General features: G+C 34.0%; 1 protein-coding gene across 1 annotated transcript; it reads left to right on the forward strand.

Moving 5' to 3' along the window:
* The first annotated feature begins 6475 nt into the window (after positions 1–6475).
* LOC100787986 (ERBB-3 BINDING PROTEIN 1) lies at positions 6476–10606 on the forward strand. Its single transcript, XM_003529119.5, has 10 exons — positions 6476–6684; positions 6813–6933; positions 7114–7198; positions 7333–7482; positions 7588–7741; positions 9284–9499; positions 9579–9715; positions 9817–9908; positions 10000–10179; positions 10342–10606. The coding sequence occupies exons 2-10, from the start codon at positions 6843–6845 to the stop codon at positions 10419–10421; spliced, it is 1185 nt and encodes a 394-aa protein (XP_003529167.1). The 5' UTR covers positions 6476–6684; positions 6813–6842; the 3' UTR covers positions 10422–10606.
* The last annotated feature ends 300 nt before the right edge of the window (positions 10607–10906 follow it).

The following is a 10906-nucleotide window of genomic DNA, read 5'->3' on the forward strand; positions in this document are numbered from 1 at the left end:
GGGGCATGTCACTCGGTTTGGAACTTCCTTGAGACTCAGGCTGATCACCGTGGGGGGGGGGAGTTGTCTGTGCATGACAGGGTGACGTTGACACTTATTGCCTAGTTTTCCTAAGTGAGAGTGTCGTGTAGACACGCTTAGGCTATTCCTTGGGGATGGTACCACATTGCATTTGAGAGTTGAGGTCAGGTGCATGCATCGTACTGAGCATGATTGATTGGAACTATGGACGGATGATGACTATTTGTTGAGTGTGTGTTGGATTAATGAATGTTTGTGTAAGCTTATGATATTTGTTAATGTTTTCTTACTAATTGTGGTTATTTGATTTTAGTATTAATTCCTTTTATAATGAACTCACCCTTGTGATTTTTGTACCGTGTGGTTGGTACCTGTGATGATCACGAACCCTTATTCGTGGGAGCAGAATGACAGCAGTAGAGTATGAGAAATGAGATTCTTTTGTGGAGTCGACGTGATGACGTTGGGATCATTTGGGGAAAGAGTTGTGTTTTGTTAATCAACTCCTCCATAGCTAGTTCCATAATTCTTTTTGTTGAATTGAGGATGTAAATCACAAATTTAATTATATGTGTGAACAATTTTACTTTCCATTATGTGAATGATCTGTACTGAGTTACTATACTAATATATATGTATTCGGTTAAATAATGATGCATTGTTTGGGAATGTATATCGTGAAAATTCAAATTTACTTTAATTTTTCATAAACAAATTAACAGAGTTTTCATAAAAAAAAAATTGAATTTCTCGAGGTTTAGAGTGGTGATATCATAGCGATAAGGCGGGTCATTATAGGTTACGCTACCATAGTTGCTCCGTTAACTAAATTGACAACCCAGGAACCATTTGAATGGTCTCAAGCTACTCATACCGCTTTTGATGCATTAAAGGCTACCTTGACCTCGTCACCAGTTTTGCTTCTACCAAACTTCATTCTCCCCTTCACTTTGGAGACAGACACCTCTGGGGTTGGTATGGGCGTGATCCTCTCACAAAACAGACACCCTATCGCCCTTTTTAGTAAACAATTCAGGCCCAAACTCCTTCTTGCTTCCACTTATGTCAGGGAGTTATTCGCCATTACCGCTGCAGTAAAAAAATGGTGCCATTATCTCTTGGGCCATCACTCACCATTATCACCGATCACCGAAGTCTCAAAAAGCTATTAACATAGGTGGTCCAAACCCCAGAATAACAGATGTACCTTGCTCGCCTCATGAGATACGATCTCTCCATTCAATACCGATCTGGAAAATCCAATGTGGTCGTAGATGCCTTATCAAGAATTCCAGACTTTGTTTCGAGCTCTCTGTTATTCTTATCAGTACCTTCCTTGATGTTTCTAGCCATACTTAAATAGAAGCTTCGACAAGACCATACCTTTGTTCACTTACATCAAGCTATTATGGCAGCACCTATGACATACCCAGATCACTTCGTTGTTCAGGACCTGATCCTGAAGGATGGCCGTATTTGGCTACCTCTTGGGTTCTTCTTCATTCCGACATTATTGATAGAATAACATTCATCCCCTACTGGTGCTCATATGGGAGTGGCTAAGACCCTGACACGCCTAAGTGAAAATTTCACTTGGATAAGGATCCCTATCCGAAAGGATGTAGAGCAATTTGTTGCAGCTTGCTTAGACTTTCAATACACCAAATACGAAATGCAGAAAACAACGGGACGATTGTGCCCATTACCAATTCCTTTCAAACCCTAGGAAGAACTTTCCCTTGATTTCATTATCGGCTTACCGGAGTTTCGCGGTTACACCGCCATTTTAGTAGTTGTTGACTGTTTTTCGAAAGGGATACATTTAGGAATGCTCCCAACTCGACACACAACCCACACTGTCGCTATGCTTTTCATGGATATTGTCGGAAATATCCATGGTATGCCCTGAAGCCTGGTTTCGGACCAGAACCCCTTATTTATTAGCCATTTTTGGCAGGAGCTATTCCAGCTAAGCGACACTCGCTTATGGATGAGTTCTTCCTATCATCCACAAACAAATGGGCATACCGAAGTGCTCAACCATGTCATTGAACAGTCATTGTGTGCCTTCATTCACAAGAATCCATCCACATGGGGAAAATTTTTGAGCTGTGTAGAATGGTCATACAATACGTCATGCCATTCAAGCTCTGGTATGTCATCTTATGAAATTACCTTTGGTAGGAAGCCCTTCAATATTCCTCAATATATTGTGAGAACATCTGATGTAGCGGCCATTGATGACATGTTGACTAGCAGGGAAGTCGTATTCACAGAAGTTAGAAAGAAGCTCTTGAAAGCTCAAGCTATCATGAAACACAATGCTGACAAGAAAAGAAGGGATGTCAACTTTAGTGAGGACAATTAGGTAATGGTAAAACTTCGCCCTCATAAAAAATCTCCCATTTTTGGCAATTCTTATGCTTTCTCCAAATTAAACAAGCGATATTATGGCCCAAATAAAATTGTGAACCATATCAGCAAGGCTGCTTATAAGCTTGAATTGCCAGAGGGTGCCCTATTTATCATGTTTTTCATTGCTCATTGCTTAAACCCTTCCACCAATATGCAGATGAGGCCTACATACCATTGCCTTTATCAGAAACCATTATTGATAATCAACCCGTTGTCATTCCCTTGGTCATTTTTGGGACACGACAAGACTCGGTGAGTGTTGATTCGAAAGTATAGGTTCTGGTCTAGCGAAAGGGCTTTAAGTCTATGACTATGATAATTGTCTTTAAGTCTATAACTATGGTGTATGGTGTTCCTCGAAGGATCATGAATTGGATTAAGGGTTGCATAACATGGAGATAAGGTTCTTGCCTATCTAGAGAAAGTATCATTGCCAAACTTTGACTATATACTCTGTTCATATCCAACCAAAGTTTCTTTGTTATGTTGTGCTTTGTGGCTATTATGCTTTTTCTTTGTTTTAATTTGGGTTAGGATTCTAGATTATCGATTAATGAAGAATCTATTGTTGGATTTATGAAAGCAATTAACTCTTCTTTTTCATGCTTAGTCAAGTTTTAAATTGAGTAAGTTTTAGAATTTTAAACCAAATAATGGATTATTTAGTTCAACTTTTTTTAAAACTGATTTTGCAAGAATTAATATTAGATATACTTGATTTAAAAATGGTTAAAAAATTATTCAAGATTTGAAATGATATTTTAATACTGAACTTAAAAGAATTAAATTTATTTAATGGTGTGTCAAGTTCCTAATACCACATTAAAAATAGTATAATAAAATATTTTTGAAGTATAGACATAAGAATGGTTTAAAGAAATTGATAAGCCTATCCCTATGATTAATTCTATTCATCTTTGAAATTTGATTGACTTATTTTTTAAAATTAATTTTATCCGTGCAAAAATTGATTTTAAAACAGAAAAATTACAATTACATGCTACTTTTAGCCTAACAAGTCATGTTAATATTTTGTTTCCAATTAAATATAAGGTTTCTAAATTTATGTTTGATAAATTATAATTTTCAGCCTTCAAAGTATAATTATTTGGATTTTAGTTTAGCTTTAAACTTCTTCTCATTTAGTCCTTTAAGATACTTTTACGTTAACAATATTTTTATTGGTTGGAAGTTGTATTCATGCCAATGTTTTCTTTTAACTTTGTCTTCTAATTTTTATTTTTCTAAAAATGTTCTAACACTTGATGTGATTATATATGGATTCATCAATCATGATGAAGGTTTATAAAAACTATATATCATTTGAGATGACTTTTTTCATAATGATGTCTCTCCTATGAAAAAATGAGTGATCATTGAGCATTTATACTGCAAGGTTCAATGTTTGAAGAATTATACGTCGTTCAGAACAATATTCTTGAATGACCAACTCACCTTGAGGAGACTAACTCTTATTCCTGGAAGCAAAAATGATATTTGATTCTTATGATTAGGAAATGAAATGATAGAGATTTGATAGTATTGTACAAAGTTACACTATGGGAACTTAACAACAAGATGAGGGAAATACCTTGATTTGACAAGTGTAACAATCAGTCCAAATAGTGTTAAAATGGTTAGACCGAGTGTCAAGTCTACATGAGCTTTGACTGTATTCGAAATTTGTATATATCTAATTTTAAGCGAATAAATTACTAAATTAGATATTTGTCAAGTGATAATGCAGAAATATAGAATTCAACCATACATAAAGATGACAAGGTAGAACCCATTTAGTGCAGATTTTCGTGAACGTGTTGTTTGCTCAACCTACCAAAATTACTCTTGATACAATATTAGAGATTTTTTACCATTTAACATTATTTCAACTATTACCTTCTTCAGCTAAACTACTCTAACCATGATTCCTCATGCGAAAAAGTCTAAATTACCTAATTTCACTCATAATCCCTTAAGAGCCACACTAAATAATTTGCTTAACGATACATAAATAAGGCTAAATAACATCATTCTATCTCTAGACATGAATTACCTAAAAGCTCCTTTTTATTCTTAGGGTACAAACATTTCTCAATGATTAAAACCCTATAACATACATGTGAATGAGTGATCAAATCATAAACAAGACAATAAATTCATAAAAGAAGCAATAATATTGAAATAACATTAAATAGATGGTAAAGATCATTACATTAAGAGTATTTGGTTGTCAAGCCCCAACAATGGATAATTTAGCCTCTCATAGTCATGAGAGGCTAAAAAAATACGAGATGAAGCAAAAGAAATGAAAGAAGAAGGGTTCTAAGTGAGTGGGTTATTTCTTTTCTTCATACCTTACTATCTGTCCCCTAGTAGCACAATGCCTTTTTTTTTTTCTTTTCAAAACGTTGCACAATCATATTTTTTGAAAATGACTATGCTCTAAGTTTGCATGTACACGTTGAGTACACATGAAAAGTCCAATGGACTTAAGTGACTGTGTGTTAAGCCTCCAAATGTGTGCTTAGTGCATATGCACAATACAACTGGTTGACTTCTAGTTTGGCTTATCACGTTGAGCATGCATTGGCGTGCTAAGCGCATTACTCCAAATCTTCAAAATCTTCCGAACCTCTCGTTGTGTCAAACTCTACAAAAAATGGAACCAAAACATTGTGAATTCACTAACTTTAGCATTCTTTGGATAAAAAATTCCTAAATTCATATCTTTTTAGATCAAATGAAGCATTAAAAGAGGAGAAATTAGATAATTATTATGTGATTTAAACATACACATTAAGTATGCACAACAATTATCAATGCTAGACACACCTAACCACACACCACGTGTAATGTATGAGGGAGACAAAACTGAACTCGCACAATAATATGACAAAATGGGTCAATAAGATTGTTACATGTAGATGTTGTTGTCTCAGAGTATCATGTGTAAATAGAGGTGAGTTGCATGAATCACCTTAGGTCAATACTTTTAAGAGGAAATACTACTAGAGGCTTGAGCTTGAATCCTTTATTCCCTCTGGATTGACTTAACCTAAAGTATGAAATTTGGTTAATGAGGCTGGCTTTTTGAGGTTGTTGTTAACAATCTAAAATAAAAAATAAAAAAATAAAATTGAAATGGCCAAATAAGAAAAATTTACGTGTCATTGGAAAGGTTTTCTATAGATTCCATATTTTAAAATAAACTATGTAGTATTCCATATTAGTATCATACGGTTGTGTTCAATTAACGTGTTTCACGTACAAGATAAAAGAAAAGGAAACAAAGATGATAAAAACTTAATTACTGATATATGTGCTCTTTTTCTATTAATTGTGTTCAAATAATGAATTACAATTGATTAATTTCTAAGTATCAATAACCAATTAACAGAATTTTAGTTATGATAACTTTTTTTAACAGAATTATTTGATAACGGCTATTTAACAAGTTATCATTTTGTAAAATACATGAAAATTTAAAGTATCATCTTTGATGGGATAACTAATTAAAGGAAAATAAAATATTGATTTATTTAATATAAAAATCCACAAACATATGTCGTAAACTAAAAAAAAGACACTCAGCTACAAAAAAATAAATATTAATGTTATTCTAATTTAAAAAAATATGAATATTCTAATGTTATTCTAATAAATATTTTTTTTAACATTAAAGTTAACGTAAATCTTACTTTTTATATAATATTTTTTTGTTATAGACATAATAAATTTTATTTAGTATTTAATAAAATTTATATGAAGTCTACTTAATGATAAATAATATATTAAAAATAAAAATTATAAATGTTTCTCACCTTTCTTAAGAATAAAAAACTTATATTTATAATCTAATGATAAATAATAAAGCTAGTCATATAATTATTTTAAACAAAAAATATCTCCTAATATTTTTTTATTGATTTTTTTATTACATCCATGTTGTAGAGTTAACTTGTTGTGTATAGTACAGTACACATTACAGTTCAAAATGGGTAATGTAGTATAAATATAAAATATAAATAAAGGAAAAAATGGAATGTAAAAACCCTACTCCAAGGTTTGTACTCTTGCAACGAAAATGAAAAACTCCTATATAAGGCAAAGCTGCCTCTGGCTGTAACCCTAATAGCACAGGTAGCACCGTTTGGCTCTTCAAGACTTGCTTCTTTACCATTTCATTCCTAAAACCCTATTCTTCTTCGCTCATTCATCAGCACTGCCATCAGCCCCAACCTCCCCACAGTGAGTGTTACTTCAAAATCTATCAATTTCCCAACTTTTCATTCTCTTGGACGACCCAATTGGATAAAGATTTGATTTTTGTTTTTGTTTTACTCATTTCTTCGTCCCATTTCATTTGGGTGTTTCAGAGGTCACAGGGACTAAAGAGGTGTACCACCATGTCGGACGATGAAAGGGAGGAGAAGGAGTTGGATCTCTCTTCTGCAGAAGTTGTAACCAAATACAAAACCGCGGCTGAGATCGTTAACAGTTTGTTCCTCACTCTTTTAATGCCTTTGTGGTCTCAAATTCTATTTGGGTTTTGGTTATTTCATACATTGGACACAATTTTTCCTGGAACCTTGCTGAAGTTCATTTTTTTAAATTTATATTTTTTGGTTCAACTAAGATTTGATGTTTTTTTTCTTGTGTTTATCTATGATTTTACAGAGGCCTTGAAGCTAGTTATTTCAGAATGTAAACCAAAGGCGAAGATTGTGGATATTTGTGAGAAAGGGGATTCATACATTCGAGAGTAAGCTTATAATATTCATAAATGAAGGAGCATTGTCTTTGACATTTTTTTAACATGTGTATATTTAATTGCTGCTTTGTGTTTTTTTTAATATTTATATTTTAGCTTATAGGGTTTGCTTTGTGGGTGTGTAGGCAAACTGGAAATGTGTACAAGAATGTGAAGAGGAAGATTGAGAGAGGTGTTGCTTTCCCTACATGTTTGTCTGTAAACAACGTTGTCTGCCATTTCTCTCCACTAGCCAGTGACGAGGCAGTGTTGGAAGAAGGTGATATATTGAAAATGTAAGGCTTTCAATGCATGAAATTTGTGATGAGTGGTCGGAGATTGGAGTTTGTGGTTTTTTATACTACTTGGAAGTTGATGTTTGTTTCTTTGGTTGGTTGCAGTGATATGGCATGTCATATAGATGGATTCATTGCTGCCGTAGCTCACACCCATGTTCTTCAGGAAGGTCCTGTTACAGGAAGGGCAGCTGATGTCATTGCTGCCGCAAATACTGCTGCTGAGGTGGCCTTGAGGCTTGTCAGGCCAGGAAAGAAGGTAATCAACTGTAACATTTTTTTACTGTATCTTCATTTTTAAAATACAATTTGATTTGGATTTTACTACATGTTGCCTTGCCTTTCTTTATTGTACCTTTGGTTGATAGGTGTAAAGTCATAGACTATATAAGCTTCAGCTTAGTAAAATTGGAAAGAAATTAGGTTGCTTCATGTGTATTGCTCGAAGGGATTTCTTTGCCTAATTTTCATGCTGTGTGGATTTTGATCTCTAAATGATGAAAACTGTCATTGGCTATGGAGAAACTCCGATGAAGCTTTATTGTCATAGTTACACTGATAGAGGTCATTTATGGTTTTTCTTGTGGTTTCTTGCCAATTAAGGACATTGCTCATCTTTGGAAACTCCTCGTCTGTAATGTGCATTTCTCACCTTATGCTGTTTTGTTCTTTTGAGATTACTTGGTTGTCATTTTAAGCTTTTTGAACCTTTTTTTTTATCTGCGTGATGAATGCTATCAAGCACTTCCATAAACAACCTTGGTTTTTTTTGTATTCTCATTCTGATTCAACTTGGTTTATAATATATTGTAAATTTGATAGGCTGATCTCTGTATGATGAAGACATTATTGGTTATGGATAAAACTCCAATGAAGCCTGTTTGTCATAGTTACACTGACAGATTTCTGCAATTTGTATTCCATCTTGTTATGTACCTGTATGATGAACTTTATCATGTACTAGTGTCAAACATTTTTTTTATTCTGATAAAATTTTGGAAAAAATCTTGACAGGTCTCTCTTGTTTCTTTCCATATCCCTCCTCTTAAAACTATTTTATTTGGATCCATAATATTATATTGTAAATTTTATGAACTGATCTCTATATGATGAAGATATCATAGGCTATGGATAAACCCCAATGATGCCTGCTTTTGTCATAGTTACACTGATAGAGAATCATTCATCCACTGTTCTATATATAGTGCTCACCATTTGTCATCACATAGAGAATTGTTCATCCTGTTATAGCTTTATCAGCATATATGTGGATTTTAATATTTTGTTGCATATGCTAAGGCAACTTTGCCGAGGTGATCAGGTACCATATTGGTTTCCTCTTTTCCCTGTTGCCAATACTAGAACTGGCTGAAAATAGTTTCATGGTTGTGCTGATTTATATAGTCAGTACACTTGTCTAGTCTAGCCAACATAGTACAGTACTACTGTATTAACTATTAAAACATTACTTAACACAGCGTAGAACTAGAGAAGAGGAATATAATACAATATTCAAACTGTTAGATTAGTTGAGTTATTTTATTATTCATGGAATTGAATACAGTAGCATTTATAAAACCTTTAGTAAGGAAAACTTTGCTTTGATGATTGCTGGTATATTGATTTCCCCTTTTCTCTGTTGCCTAATTTAGAATAAGCTTTAAATTATTGTAGTTATGATGATGTATTAGTTCAACACGTTTGTCTATTTTAATCAGCTCTGTATTAATATTATTATTCATAATTTCATATACATAAATGGCCTTATTTTAATTAGTGTTTTTTTTTCTTTTATCCACAGAACAAGGATGTAAGTGATGCAATTCAAAAGGTTGCTGCTGCCTATGACTGTAAAATCGTTGAGGGTGTTCTTAGCCACCAAATGAAGCAGTTTGTTATTGATGGGAATAAAGTTGTGCTTAGTTTGTCTAATCCGGACACAAGGGTTGACGAAGCAGAGTTTGAGGAGAATGAAGTTTATGCAATTGATATAGTAACAAGCACTGGGGACGGCAAGGTAGTTCAATTATATCAACATATTTACTAGTATGGTAGAGCTTATGCATGATATAAAGTAAATTTTCATTCTCTTGCAGCCTAAGCTGTTGGATGAGAAGCAGACAACTATCTATAAGAGGGCTGTTGACAAGAGTTATCACTTGAAGATGAAAGCGTCTAGGTTCATTTTCAGTGAAATAAGCCAAAAGTTTCCTATCATGCCGTTCTCTGCTAGGTAATTTGATTACTTGCATGTTTATAATACTGTGTCTAGTTGGTGTGCTAATTATTATTGTCATCACTATTCTTAAAATTTTATTTGTTTTATAATAACAGGGCTTTGGAAGAGAAAAGAGCTCGACTTGGTTTGGTGGAATGCGTCAACCATGAGCTCTTGCAGCCATATCCTGTTTTGCATGAAAAGCCTGGTAAAGAACTTTTGGCCAGTAGGCATGATTAAATCCTGTGTTGGCATTTATGTGAGCCTTCATGTCATGCATTGCATTGGTTGCTTTACAGGTGATTTGGTTGCGCACATCAAATTCACAGTCTTGTTGATGCCAAATGGATCGGATCGAATCACAACTCATCCACTCCAAGAATTGCAGCCTACAAAAACAATAGATGATCCTGATATTAAGGCCTGGCTAGCCTTGGGCACAAAGACAAAGAAGAAAGGTGGTGGGAAGAAGAAAAAAGGTAGGCTCGAAGAGCATGTTGCTATTATTCTATAATAATTCCTTGTGTTGCATCATGCTTCTGTATTATTGCACAGAACTCCATCATTTGCATATGTAAAGTTTCAATGTTACTTATGTCGAATGGCTCAACAAATAATGCTTCTTGGTTGTTTGCACACAGGTAAGAAAGGGGACAAGGCAGATGAGACAACTGAAGCTGAGGCTATGGACTCAACAAACGGGGCCACTCCTCAAGAGTGACTTAACTACCCTTCCCTCTCCTCTCCTCTCCTCTCCCCAAACAATGAAAGAAGCTTTTTCGTTTCATTTTCGACACCTCTTTTCAATTTTGGTACATTGTTCACCAAATTGTATTTTGCTTGCTTGGATGTCAATTTTAGTATAGTGTTCCGACATTGATTTTAATAGGAATTTATATATGCACATTTTAGTTGGGGTCCTTTTTTTCAAAAAAGAAAAAAGACAAACCGAACCAGTTAAATGGTTTAGTTCTTCATCCAAACTGTTTGATAATAATAAAGCGGTTTGGTTTTTGGTTAACTGATTCTGAACCAGTTTGAGTTGAGACATTTCCAAGCTGTTTCTTTTGTGCTGAACCGTTTTTAAAACCGTTTTTGAATGTGCAGCTTTTGAAATGTTTTGTGAAATAATATGCAGCTTTTTATGTGACAAACCAAAAAAAGGCTTTTTGAATTATCTATTATAATCTCAAATTAACTATGAAA

This window comes from Glycine max, chromosome 7 (assembly GCF_000004515.6).
Source record: "Glycine max cultivar Williams 82 chromosome 7, Glycine_max_v4.0, whole genome shotgun sequence".
In the NCBI taxonomy this organism is placed as follows: Eukaryota; Viridiplantae; Streptophyta; class Magnoliopsida; order Fabales; family Fabaceae; genus Glycine; species Glycine max.

Bases quoted from the DNA above. Each gene is read 5' to 3' on its own strand.
- LOC100787986 (XM_003529119.5), top strand. From the start codon at position 6,843: ATGTCGGACGATGAAAGGGAGGAGAAGGAGTTGGATCTCTCTTCTGCA. The intron at 7,199-7,332 runs GTAAGCTTATAA...GTGGGTGTGTAG, and splicing joins GGGGATTCATACATTCGAGA to GCAAACTGGAAATGTGTACA. The intron at 10,180-10,341 runs GTAGGCTCGAAG...GTTTGCACACAG, and splicing joins TGGTGGGAAGAAGAAAAAAG to GTAAGAAAGGGGACAAGGCA.